The sequence below is a fragment of the Chenopodium album genome, chromosome 17 (genome assembly GCF_948465745.1).
Source record: "Chenopodium album chromosome 17, dcCheAlbu1.1, whole genome shotgun sequence".
Lineage (NCBI taxonomy): Eukaryota > Viridiplantae > Streptophyta > Magnoliopsida > Caryophyllales > Amaranthaceae > Chenopodium > Chenopodium album.
Genome location: NC_137850.1, coordinates 43,495,855 through 43,509,412, shown reverse-complemented (window position 1 = coordinate 43,509,412; position 13,558 = coordinate 43,495,855). Strand labels below are relative to the sequence as shown.

The following is a 13,558-nucleotide window of genomic DNA, read 5'->3' as shown; positions in this document are numbered from 1 at the left end:
AGACTTGCCGACGTTTGGATCGACTCGCCGGCTTTCTCTAGTGAAGAAAGATGAATTTGCCTGTAAATTTTTACTAACGACAAGGCTAACGTCATTAGTTGAATTTGGCTGACAAAATTATTAAATGGCAAAATTCTCCCTACTATTCATGAGTAAACTGTCCAATACACCCTTTGAAAAACAATTCATGTTTTTTATTTGATAAACTTGAATTTGCTCACATAGTATAACCTATTTTTTACGGGCAAATACAAGTTAATCTGCCACATAACAAATTTTTGTTAATCTGGTGGCATTTTTGTAAATATACTGAAAAAGCGTGGTCATTTATTCAATACTTTTGGTGAGCTGTTCAATTACTGTTTGCAACTTGCATTTACTGTTTGGTGAGGAAATTAGACATGTACCCCTCAACTAGTACATGAAAAGATGCATATACTCCTCCACTGATATTTGAAAAGACGATTATGCCCCCAAATAAACAAAATTTGTTTACCTGGAGAATTAACTGGGTACAACTCATTTTTTACTAGTGTTGATCTTCATACATATATAGGGTTAGGTTTTTGTAAAAATTATTTTATTGTTTTACAGTATGGAGTAGATGAGGTCTTTGAGACATACTTCATATGAGTCTCCATATCTCCCTACGACTATACATTGTTGGTACACGAGTGAAAAAGAATGTACTCTATAAAAATAAAGCATAATTAGTTGGGACTATATAGTCTCATATTTCGAATTGTAAGTCCTAATAACCAATTCAACCCGAAGTTATATGAACCCAAATATACTTGACTTTTAATACGCAAAAACCATGCACCAAACGCTAAACATGTTACTCGAATACTCGATGATTGAGACGGCGGCCCCTAGGATTGGATTATTGCGACCAAGTTGCTCCCATGTTAACCACCTACATCATTCTCTATAAAACCACCCTCATCCACTCTTTACGGTCAAGATCTCATCTTTACCTTAATTTTCCACATCGTTTAACATATGATTGGTCTGTCACCAACATAATCCCTAACCGACAGTAACTCTAACCTTCTTAAAAATATCAAAATAAATATCCCTTCATCTTATCCAAAAACAAACACCTGCACTTTTTATTCATTCAATCAATTACAAGTATTAATATCTTTAGATCTATAATCTATTCTTCTACGAGAAAAACCCAACTCAAACAATAAAAATTATCTCATAACATAAGAATAATTTATACAAATTTTTGTTTTTGTATAAAAATGATTAGTGGGTCGATGGCAATTTCTGCATCCAATTGTTGTTCATCAACTCTGTTATTGGAATCTAGAAATTATTTTTCATGTTGTAATAATTCAAAGAGATTTAATTCAGTCATAAATTGCAATGCGAAAAATCATGATTATAAGGTGCCAAAATTGGAGCCTTTTAGCAGAAGCAAGTTTGAGAGAGCTGTTAAAGATCCTCCTTTGATTCAGAAATCTGAGACACAAATTGCTGGTAATTTCTCTTCTTTCTTTTGAATTTAATTGATTACACAACTTTTTTTTTGGAATTAATGGGATTTTTTTTGGTGTTTGATGCAGATTATTGCTCGGTACTTGAAGGTGAAGATTCTTACAGTTGTTGGCAAGCTTATTTCGAGCTCAAAGAACTCGAGGTAAGGATTGCTTGTTAAATACTCGTTTTATCCGGAATAAATTGTCACATCGAGTTATAACAAGAGTAATTGTTATAATATATTCCGAACATCCTAAGAAAGGATGCTTAACATTCATAGTTATATCATCCTGTTTATATATCATGAGAAGTTGTGATGATTTATTTCGGACATCCTAAAAAAGTATATGTGACAAATACTTTCTGGAGGTATAACAAATGTTGTAATTAGGATTTATGTTATTGATGAAACTTTACAGAAGGAGTCAACAAAAGAAGAGGTGGAGAGGCTAATAATCGAAGCGGGTGGAGTGAAATCATTAATAGGGTGTCTCCATGGAGTAGCAGCCATTCACAAAGCACACAAGGAGGCATCTAATGATCATCAGGCAAGCGATGAAAAGAAGGCGAAGGTGAACGAAAGATACATGTACATGTACCAGATGGATTGCCCAGGACTGCTGAAGAAATTGAGGAAGACGAGAAATCAATGATGCCTGATTCTTCCTTTACTAGGATGCTAAGACATAGAGGCAAGCACCCTGCTTGGTACTCTCCTGTTCCGGACCATGAAACTGATTGAAGAGTCTGCCAGACTCGAAACTGAGATTAAGGGCATAATTAATGCTCGTTGTGTGCTTAAATAAGTTACAGTTGCTGATATATGGAGTTTTAAGTTTTGAGATTAGTGGTATGTTTCTTTTGTAGGGTCTGTAATATATTGTTATTTCTAATTAACAGTTTAGTTTTCTTGTATATATATATATATATATGAAAATCAAGTTAATTTGGTGGATACATAGATTTTCTTGCTTACTCTAGTTACTTTGTTAGTTTGTTATACTAGTATCTGACTTTTTGGAGTTTGCATAATCCACACCATAACTAGCAACTTCATCAAATTAGAATGCTGTTATTGTTTCAACCCAGAGGACATCAGGATAATACAATAAAGAGAAAGCCAACTCAAGCCCTTTGCTACGAAAAATAATAGCATATTTGGATCAAAAGCTGATTTTTTAAATCTTAATTTAGACAGTTCACACAAAGCCAAAGGTGAAAAAGAGGACGAAGCAATACACAACCATCTAAAAGAGTTTGATCCAAAATTTATGTAATTCTCATTATCGGTTACTGTTTTGACACTAGAGTTTGTGAAGCTTATACCATCTAGGGGAAGGGGGGGAATGAAAAAAAAATGTTTTTTTAGCGACACCCACAGCCACGCATATTACAAGTCATCATTGAATCCAGCAGAAGCAGGCACCAAGATCTCCTTTCATCTATTTACAATTAAGTTGATGAAGCATTGATAAGTCCTAGAATAGACGTTGCTCAGCAACTCCCTTGATTTCATCCTGATAATCATCTGTCATGACAAAACAGCAAGTTGTAAGTGGAAAACGGACAAATAAGCCTTTTAGATTCGTATAAGATTAATACACACTCCTTAATTCCTCGTTGATACACCAAAAATGTACTTTCATTTTTAAAATTAAGTCAATTTTTTAGTTTTTTAGGTTAAACTTTGATTGTCTATGTATTTCCTCTAATGATGTTTTATAAAAGATACTACTATGTGGCTTTGCATAGATGTAAAATCTCACTATGGATGGTGATATTCTAACTTGTTTCTGCAGAAATGACCTAAAATCAAATAAGCCCTGAGGGACACATGATGTATCCTTGTTAGATAATATTCCCATGGTCTACAATTGACTGGCAGGTAACGACATTCAACAAAATGCAAACATCTGTTGTAACAAAAAACACAAGCAGTTGTCCATACCATTGCTGGCTTTTCCTAAACTCAGTAAGCACTGGATATATGTTCTCAAATGCGGTATATGTCTCTTCTCTCACCTGCAGATCAAAAGACAACCGATTATCTCAAAGTACATTTCTTATAGGTTATATAGGGTTGGGGTAGAATAAAGGTCTGAGCTTACAGAGTGAACAATCTTACCTTAGCTCCTGTAAGAACAATTTTCCCAGACACAAATATAAGCAACACAATCTTAGGTTGCTTCATTCGGTAAATCAAGCCAGGAAATAATTCTGGTTCATACTACACGAACAAAAAGAGCAACCATCACTACTGCATTCTTACTATCATAATTTAACAAAATGATTACAAAAGGCTCAAGTAACATGAATAAATGTGAATGCATGAAATAAAATACTCAATACTTTCAGCCTTCCATCAAATCCGGACCAAGCCACCCAAGAGACAGAAAAGCAGTAAAGAGCATCAAGATTACTCATATGAACGTCAACCTGCTGTAAGGGACCTCTATTTTAATAGCAGGGGCAGGTTTCAAAGGTAAACATGAAAGCCATGAAATCCCATATGTGGCCATCATGACACTCATATTCTAATGAAGAAAAAAATTTCGGCCAGCCAGAATGATACTATTTACTTAACAATACAAAATATGCACACCACCAAACATTCAGCAACACAAAAGTTCAAAGAAAACAGAAGATCCATCAAATTATCCAGAAGGGATTAAAATATCTTGATACTTGAATCTCTTGTCTGAAAGCAAATGGAAACAATAATCAAACTAGTAGCTAAGGTCACAAAATTCTCTGTCAACCCTTATAAGATAACCAGAGTTGTTGATTGATTGCAGCCAAGATAGGGAGAAAACGACAAGTCATGGCAACAAGCAGAAACTAAAAAAGTAAAAAAGCATTCATAGAATCAGAAGGGAGAAAAGGAGCTGGAGAAAGATCGGCTAAAAATACTTACACTAGAGAAAGCGCCATGAGAATATGCAAGCCCCTCAAGTCTGATAGGAAACTTAACATCACATGATCCAACAATATTTTGAATCTTGAAATCCTGCAAAAGTAGTAGTTTTTAGAATTTTTGACCATCTACAATGAGACTTGGTAAATGGAACCATCAACATTCTGTTCAATACAAGATAAATTGATTAAAAGACCAAAAAAAAAAAAAAAAAAAAAGTAAAATGACAAAGAAAAGATAGGAGAATAATACCTTAAATTTTGCTGGAAATCCAAGCTTCTGAATGATTCTAGCATACTGAAAGAGAGAACATCACAAGAAAGAGATATTTACGTAAGAAAAAGTGAATTCCCACACACACAAATAACAAAAGCAAAAACTTCAACTGCATAAAACTAACCTTGCGAGCTGCTAGTTTTGACTGATTCTCACTCTTAGCTCCAGTACAGACCTATGTTGATAAGTAGCCACCAGGCAATCAGAAGCATCAGCACCAATTGAACACTAATCATACTTAACAAAATATGAGCAATATAACAGACTGAGAAGTTGATTGGGTTTATTTTGGCAATAATTTTCTATATAATTTTCCACAGACCTTTAAACACATATTGTTGTTGGTACTAAAACCTAAGACTTGGGTGTCAAAGCTTTATGCTTACTATCACATTTTTTTTAAAAAAACGCCAACAAAATGTCACGCCATTTGCTATGCCTAATATTTATGATGTAGTGCCACATTGCTGCTATTCTTTGTCTAGCTATCAGAGGTTCAAACTCACCATTTTGCCAGAAGCAAAGATTAAGGCAGTTGTCTTTGGCTCCCTGATCCTCATAATCACTGCAGCAAAACGCTAAACAGAACAGAAAGTACAAATTTAAGTATTTCAGGCACTAACAAGCAGAAGGCAAACTGTATGAAGAAAAATGACAACTGTAAAACAATTGTATACCTTTGGGTTATACTCTGCATTACGAGCTTGCAAAGCAATTGCTTTAAGCTCTAACTTGCAGTCCAAATTGACAGTTGAGACAATGTTCCTATGATCAGAAACAAGCCATAAAGAGAACACCATTCGAATTAAATACATTCAGATTAAAAACACATCAAGGAGATGCTAACATTCAGGTAAGAAACACATCACGCAGGTAGAAAAATATAGATGAATAATGAATTTCTGCTGCATGCCAGCTTTTTAACCGTCCTTGCTTTAAGTAGGGGAGAGGGGATAAGGCAATCTTAGTATAGAGAAAAGGTCCAGTTAGGCTACAATTACATAATGGCCAAACTATCTTAATTTTTAAAATGAGATTTGCTAAAGTTTAGTAAAAAGAGTGGACAACAGAAGACAATTGTAAGGCTACAGTTACACAACAAACTCACTGATTCATCATCTTAGGAAAAAAAAAATATGAAGAAATAAGTAAAAAACACCAATGTCTGAATTGACGAGTCTAATAATCCATATAGAAGTATAGAACCCCAAGACCCATATGGAAAAATCAAAACTTCATGAAACTAACAGAAGAAAAGTTGCCAATAAAGGGCAGAACAAAATACTTACACAAATAGTTTGCCAAGTAGAATAAATGAATTAAGAATCTGGTGCAATAAGCTTTTTAATCGCATTAAAAGTCTGCAAGTTCAGATAGAAAATGTTTGCCAAAACAAACCCAATCACAGTACAAAATAGAGGCCATTGAGATTGTAAGGGTTAGCATTATCACCTATATATCATCCAAAATATAACCCTGTGACACAGGCAAAATTGGTGAGCAGGAAAAAGATTCTATTTTCACAGGCTCCATTACAAGCTCAACAAAAGAAGAAATCTACAAAATCTCAAATATATAATCTCCAACAAGTTGCCTGTCCATTAGACATCCCTATTATTACCGTATACACCTAGGTTTACCAAACCATCAACCATCACGGACATTCATGATAAATGTACTCAAAAACATTGCGATAGTAAATTGCGAAAAATAAGTCGTTTACAACATTATGCTGAACATTACAAAACGTACAAAGCTACAATGATCACTTCAAACAAGAACATCAGAAACATTCCCTCTTTACATTGCTGGGGTACATGATCACAATTTTCAACACCATCCCGCCATATCCAATCTCGAAAGAAAACACAACTCAGCAAAATTGAAGCATCTTTGGAAGATTACTACCATAACAACATTTGTGGTTTCAAAACAAACCATTGCTCAATAAGCTCACAGAGACTTACTGAAGAGTTGGGACAATCCCAGATGGATGCCTCAACAAATCGACCGGTTGGCTTCCTTCCAAGCCTTGTTCTGCCATTAATATTTATCCGTACTCTCTTCTCTTTCGTCCAAATCACACTAAAACCTTCTAGCACAAGCTGTCAAAATGGAGAAAAATTAACATTTATAAAACATAATATTTGGCAGAATCAAAGTCCTAACAATCCACCACTATCAAAATAAAGGTGCAAAAATTAACACAAGTCAATCATCAATTGACATATATTTTACACCAAAACTACAATATAAATTACGGCAGAATATATTCTACGACCAATCAAACATAATCAAGAATATCTTTATCTTTAATGTCGGAATAAATGTAGCTTATGTAGGAGAAAGGGAATATTATTTACAACCCAGAATTATTTTCTTGCAAAATTACAAAATCCCAGATTAATTCCGACAAAAAAAACATGATATTTCCTACTCCATTAGATTTTCCGGTGAAATTTGCAGGTGGGTATTCATCGTTATAAGTTTAAACAATTGATGAACTTTTAAAGAGGGAAAGAAAACCCTAGAATCCCCAAATTGAATCAAAGCAAACAAGAATTCGTCAATCAACAAAACTCAAACATTTCATCAAGAAAACAACAGCGTCAGCATCCTCAACCACCACCGATTAAAATCGCCATTAACGAAGCAAGATCCAATTACCGACGAAATCAACCTCAATAACGTTCAAAAAAAAAAAAAAAAAAAAACAACCCAGATTCCAAATTCATCATCATATCAACAACAAAGTACAACAATCACACAAAACCCATACAAGATCCAACAAATTCAGCAAAGAAGAAGCACGAATCTACCTGATTAAAAGAAATTTCAAATATTAGGGTTTATAAATTAAGAACTTTATATCAAACGGTAGAGAAATCAAGCGCCAAGAATTTGAAATTGCGTGTATTTTATATGTAAAATTGTAACGAATTTGAAGAAATTGATAGTCTTATATATGAGGGGAGAGAGAGAGCTCGAAGATATATGAGAGAGAAAAGGGTGTTTGTTGCGAAGGAGAGGTAAGAAAGATCTAGAGATATATAGAGGTGATGAGGTGTATATATATATGTGGTGACGTCGGTGTAATTTTGACTATTTTACCCTTGAGAGTGATTTAGGGTCAACGTTTTGATGAGGGTATTTTTGTCATTCGGTTTTTTAGGGGTATGAGTATATATATGTACTGTAGGATGGATTTTTGTGATGTGAGGTTGGCACAAGCGGGAGTTTTTGCTTTTTGGGTGGAATTATTTGAGTTTTTTCCCTCCAATCTCCGTGGGTTCATGGATTATCCTAATTTGTTGGTTGGGTTGTACGGGTTAAGTCGGGTCAAGTCGGTCTGGTCACTCTAGTAATTGAGAGATTTATTAACTTTTTTAAACATTTTAATTTTAATTGTTCTAACAAGATATGAGGGAATAAATACTCAATTACCATTATGCATTTAGATTAGGGAAAATGACCTCGTGTAATGTAAGTTATGTGATCTTCAACTGTTACAATGAGAGCAAAGTGGCATTAAGTTGTTTACTTTCTAAACCAATCCACATATTTGGGCGTTGACATCTAATCTTATTATGCAAGTATAATTTATTAACTTGCTCATGTATGATTTAGGGTAAAAATGTAACTCTCTGTCATGACCAAAATTACAATTTTATACTATTAGTGAGGTTGAGAGATTATGATTAATTGAGCAATGTCATATTCGTTTCAATTTCCTAGACTTACAAAAGAGGATGGGCAATTTACCTTACATTTTTTTATTAATCTAATCAGTCTTCTAATTAATGAGAACTAAGTTAATTTAGCATCATCAAGAAAAACACATATATCCAAACCCCTTTTAAGCCTTTAGATTTAGGCAAATAGGCAATCATAGTGCCTAAAGTATTTTTGGTTTTCATTGGGTATATGAATGCAACAAAGACTAAGTTTTCATGAACTGAACTCATATACTCAATTGGTAGTACAAGTGGCCTTTCACAAGAATTCACACCATATATTCATAGCTAGATAGTGAAATTGAATTTTTAATTTTGTAGGGAGGAAGGTATTTATTTAAGTGTCATGCAGAAAGGGTAAATTACGTTAATTACTTAATAATAAAAAATTGTAAACTACTTGAATACCTAATTTTGATGTGAACAATTTTCTTTTGATTCTTACTTAGGTGATTAAATTCAAAGTTTACAATGACTTCATACAAAAGTATTGACAAAAGCCTTAACAATTGATACATTGAAATTTTCCTATTTCTTCTCATCATCAATTCTCCATGGATTTTTTTTCCCTCATCTTATATATAGTAACATATAAATTGACATGCATGTTGTAAACACAATTCAAGATTACTAATGATTACTTGTTTTACCTTGTACTATCAAATAACCCATACATGTCATCTCTTCTTTACACGCCACCCTTGGGAGATCCTTAAGATATCAACCCATTACATCTCATAACCATCTCATCATTGATGACATTGCTTCCATTCATCATTTTAAACGTTTCTAACAAAATTAAATACTACTCCGTTATTGAATTTAGAGGTCCAAATGACTTTTCACGTGAAAGATCAAAATATATACATGCAATAGTACTTGATATATTGTATATATATATCTTTTTTTATATATATTTCCTCAATTTTTAAATACTAGTTCTATTTTTCAATGCGCGGATTTTATATATATATTAAACTCTAGAAGAGAGGAGGAGAGAAGAGGAGAGGCGAGAGATTTTTTTTATCGATATACTAGTTGATAAATCTAATTTAATTATACAACAATAAGGGTTTTTAAAATAAATAAATACAAATTAAAAATCAAATAGGTTTCTCTAAGAAAAAGACCTCGTGATATGATATTAATTATTAATTATGAATGGTCAATTTTTTTATTTTTTATTTTTAATTTTGTTTCTTTTTTTTAATCATGAAAAGACAATGACAAAGTAAGAGTATGTAAATCAACCAAAAATTATTAATTTTTCTAAAAAAAAAAAAAAAAAAACTTAATGTGACGATTGTATGAATTTCAACCATAAGATACTTTTGATTACTTGAAAAGGGGGATAGTAGTTATTTTTAGTAAACATCATTTACCCATAATGAAATTGCAAGAAGTCATCCAACATTAGTTATTTGCCTCAAAATTTAAGGAGTATGAGAGAGTTAACATAATCTGCGGCAAAAAAATTGCTTCAGTATTGGTTGTCTAAAAAAACCAAACCAGTTTTTTCTACCTCCATATTAACATCATTTAACTTCTAAGGGTACCTTGCCTAATTGCCATCAATGGGGAAGATTTTTCCTTCCTTAGTTCGGCCTTTAGGCTGTTGTTTATCCCTCCTCATCTTATCATCCTTATTTTCTTCTCCCTCATTCGCACTAACAGACGAGGAGGCTGCATTCCTCACTCGTCGCCAACGCCGCATCCTCACCGAAAATGGGCACGACCTTCCCGATGACTATGACCAAAAAGTAAATGTCCCATTCACATTCCCAAATCCAAGGCTCCGAAAAGCCTACATTGCTCTCCAAGCATGGAAGTCAGCCATCTACTCAGACCCAAACCACGTCACAAAAAATTGGAATGGTCCGAATGTATGTGACTACAAGGGAGTGTTTTGTTCCCCGGCTCTTGATGACGAGAAGGTAACTGTGGTTTCTGGCATTGACCTTAATCACGAGGACATAGCGGGTTATCTCCCCGTAGAGTTAGGCCTCCTTACGGACCTAGCCCTTTTCCACATCAACTCTAACAGGTTTTGTGGGATTATTCCAAAGAGTTTCTCAAAACTTCAACTTCTATTCGAGCTTGATGTAAGTAATAATCGTTTCGTAGGAGTTTTCCCGGTGGTTGTGCTTGAATTAAAGACACTCAAGTATCTTGATCTTCGATTCAACAACTTTGAGGGTTGTTTACCTCCAGAGGTCTTTAATAGGCCTTTGGACGCATTGTTGCTCAACGATAATAGGTTTAGGTGTGCCATTCCAGAGACCATTGGTAACTCAACAGTTTCTCTTATGGTATTAGCAAACAACAAGTTTACTGGATGTATCCCCAAAACTATAGGTAACATGGCAGGTAAGTTGAATCAAATTATTTTCAGAGGAAATAAATTAAGTGGTTGCCTGCCAGCCGAGATTGGGTTGCTTCATAATGTGTCCGTTCTAGATTTATCTAAGAACGAGTTTGTTGGTCCTATTCCAACGTGTTTCTCGAGCCTTGCAAGTTTGGAATCTTTTGACTTGTCAGGCAATAAATTCACTGGATTTGTTGCTGATGATATTTGCAAGCTGCCCCTATTGGAACAATTTTTGTTTTCTAGCAACTATTTTAAGGGTGAGGGTAAGAGTTGTGACCCATCTCTAAGAAGGAATGTTAATTTTGAAGACAAGAAGAATTGTTTGCCTGGTAGGCCTAATCAAAGATCCCCTAAAGAATGTTTCCAAATGGTTTCAAACACAGTTGATTGTGAAAAGTTTAATTGTGGTGGGCAACCTTTTAAGCCTACCCCTGGTAAAGGCAGCGGTGGAGGTCATGGAGGAGAGCAACCTAAGCCTCCTACACCTGAGCATAATGATCATCATGAAGATCACCCCAAAGCACCAACACCGACTCCAGAAGATGATGGTCACAAAAGATCACCAGTTAGACCATCTACACCACCAGAACCGTCTGAACAAACACCAATGGCACCCGCTCCAACACCAGATGATCATAAAAGATCGCCTGTTCGACCATCGACACCTACACCTACACCTACACCTACACCAGAAGAGTCTCTACCCCCTACCCCAGTGTACTCACCACCAACACCAGTACATTTGCCTCCATCGCCGGTATACTTACCACCTCCACCCCTTGTATATTCCCCTCCGCCGCCTGTTTACTCACCACCTCCAACACCAGTACGTTCTCCTCCACCGCCAGTTTTCTCACCACCCCCACCACCAGTTCACTCGCCTCCACCACCCATACCATCTCCTCCTCCACCATCACCTGTTTATCCACCACCACCAGTTCACTCTCCTCCACCACCATCACCGGTTTATCCACCACCACCACCAGTACATTCACCTCCTCCACCAATTCACTCACCTCCTCCACCAGTTCACTCACCTCCTCCACCGTCTCCAATTTACTCTCCCCCACCACCACCAGCAAAATCATCACCTCCACCAGCTCCAAAGCCATCACCTCCCCCACCTGTTTTCTCACCTCCACCCCCACCACCCGTTTTCTCTCCTCCACCACCTATTCGATCGCCTCCTCCACCTGTACACTCCCCACCGCCTCCAACTCCATCTCCACCCCCACCTTATCCTGATGTTAGCCTTCCACCAAACATAGGCTTCCAATACTCATCACCTCCACCACCCATGTTCCCAGGGTATTAATCAATTAGTGTTCATTACAGCTAATTAAGAAGGTTTTTTCATCAGATTTATTAAAGTTATACCCACTCATTTTCTTGTATTATTAATAGAAAAAAAAAAGGAAGAAAAGAAGAAGATGATGATGTTCATTGAGCGAAATACTTGTACTATTAATGTTTATGTAGTTAATACTTTGTATTGCCAATTATTCTTAACTACATTTTAATACTGATGTCTATTTTGTAAACATATATTTACTCATGTTCGAGTAATTAATAGAGTATATAAATAGGTGCCAAGTGAAAAACACTTCTTTCATACGAACCATACAATTTTTTACAACATTGTAATAAGAGAACATGCATTTATTTCCTTATAGTATATACTAGTGTAAGACCCGTGTCATGCACGGATAAAATTGAATTATTATTATTAATCATGGTCTTTATATAAGACCTTTTTGTAATGGATTTTATTTCCTTTTTTTTAATTTTTTTTATTTTTTTTTACGAAGAATTATATTGGAAGTTAAATTAGTAAGTGTTAACCTTTCTTATAATCATATACTTTAATACATATATAAACTAATGAATCTAAAGATATCGTCACAACATTGTTCTTTTATATTGAATTTTTTTTTATACCATACAACATTTATGTAGTTAAACTTTTAGATTCATATATAAGGTCGTGCAGGTACATACTCCCTCCGTCCCTTATTGATAGTCACTTATGACTAATTTTAAATCCCAAAATGATAGTCCCATTTGCTTTTTTCAAGTACCATTAATATCATTTTTTTACCAAAATTTCCTCCAATTTACAACAATATTTGTGCAAATTTAACTTTTCCATGTAAATTTATCTTTTCCATGTTCTTTTATTACTTTGTCAATCATGCATAAAAGTAATATTTAATGGTAAATTTAAACTATATTTAAATAATATGTATTTTGGAGTATAAAAATAATATTGGAAGTTTGAAAAGATTTTATACTGCCTTTTCACATTATTTCTATTTTGTGAACGATATGGTTGATATATTTACTATGTATATATTTTCTTATATTAGTTTAATAATAATATTATGCAATAGAATCATACATAAATATTATATTATAATAATATATAAGAATATAAGTATATAATAAAATATAATAAGAAAATCAGGATATAATAATATTATAAAATATAATAATAATTAAACACGAAAATAATGAAATTGGCGGGAAAATAATTAATGAAATTGTGTCAAGTGTCATTATAGGTTCGCTTATAGTACAATTTTCTATTTTTCTTTACATGGGTGTGATGGAGGAAACTGTTGCATGCTAAACAAGCAGATATGCAGAACAATGTCTGTATATACGACGAGTTTATTATGAAAAAATAAGTAAATAATCTCAAGCATGCGTTAAGTATTATATACAAAAAAAAAAAAAAAAAAAAAAGTGGGTTTGAGTAATTGAGTTGTGGTTTCATCA

The 13,558-nt window shown here is 34.2% G+C and overlaps 2 protein-coding genes and 1 pseudogene across 3 annotated transcripts; 2 read left to right on the top strand and 1 right to left on the bottom strand.

Annotated features, from left to right (window-relative positions):
* The first annotated feature begins 1,175 nt into the window (after positions 1-1,175).
* On the top strand, positions 1,176-2,409 carry LOC145588090 (CCG-binding protein 1-like; annotated as a pseudogene). The gene is made up of 3 exons (XR_014101534.1): positions 1,176-1,488; positions 1,575-1,648; positions 1,908-2,409. The product of XR_014101534.1 is annotated as a CCG-binding protein 1-like (transcript).
* Positions 2,410-2,736: 327 nt separating this feature from the next.
* Positions 2,737-7,704, bottom strand: LOC145589806 (TATA-box-binding protein-like). Its single transcript, XM_081646495.1, has 10 exons — positions 7,498-7,704; positions 6,646-6,783; positions 5,356-5,443; positions 5,185-5,256; positions 4,803-4,853; positions 4,655-4,699; positions 4,403-4,495; positions 3,614-3,715; positions 3,437-3,510; positions 2,737-3,016 (listed from the first exon to the last, which is right to left on the bottom strand). Coding segments are annotated over exons 2-10 (603 nt in total). The 5' UTR covers positions 6,723-6,783; positions 7,498-7,704; the 3' UTR covers positions 2,737-3,015.
* Positions 7,705-9,986: 2,282 nt separating this feature from the next.
* Positions 9,987-12,188, top strand: LOC145589805 (leucine-rich repeat extensin-like protein 7). Its single transcript, XM_081646494.1, has 2 exons — positions 9,987-11,437; positions 11,603-12,188. Exons 1-2 carry the CDS (start codon positions 9,987-9,989, stop codon positions 12,093-12,095), a joined length of 1,944 nt encoding a protein of 647 aa, XP_081502620.1. The 3' UTR covers positions 12,096-12,188.
* Positions 12,189-13,558: the final 1,370 nt, after the last annotated feature.

Excerpts from the sequence above, each read along its gene's own strand:
- LOC145589806 (XM_081646495.1), bottom strand. The coding sequence starts at position 6,722 with ATGGCAGAACAAGGCTTGGAAGGAAGCCAACCGGTCGATTTGTTGAGG. Across the intron at positions 5,444-6,645 it reads GGGATTGTCCCAACTCTTCA|GAACATTGTCTCAACTGTCA; the intron begins GTAAGTCTCTGT and ends TTCTGATCATAG. Across the intron at positions 5,257-5,355 it reads ATGCAGAGTATAACCCAAAG|CGTTTTGCTGCAGTGATTAT; the intron begins GTATACAATTGT and ends TGTTCTGTTTAG.
- LOC145589805 (XM_081646494.1), top strand. The coding sequence starts at position 9,987 with ATGGGGAAGATTTTTCCTTCCTTAGTTCGGCCTTTAGGCTGTTGTTTA. Across the intron at positions 11,438-11,602 it reads AAAAGATCGCCTGTTCGACC|ACCAGTACGTTCTCCTCCAC; the intron begins ATCGACACCTAC and ends ACCACCTCCAAC.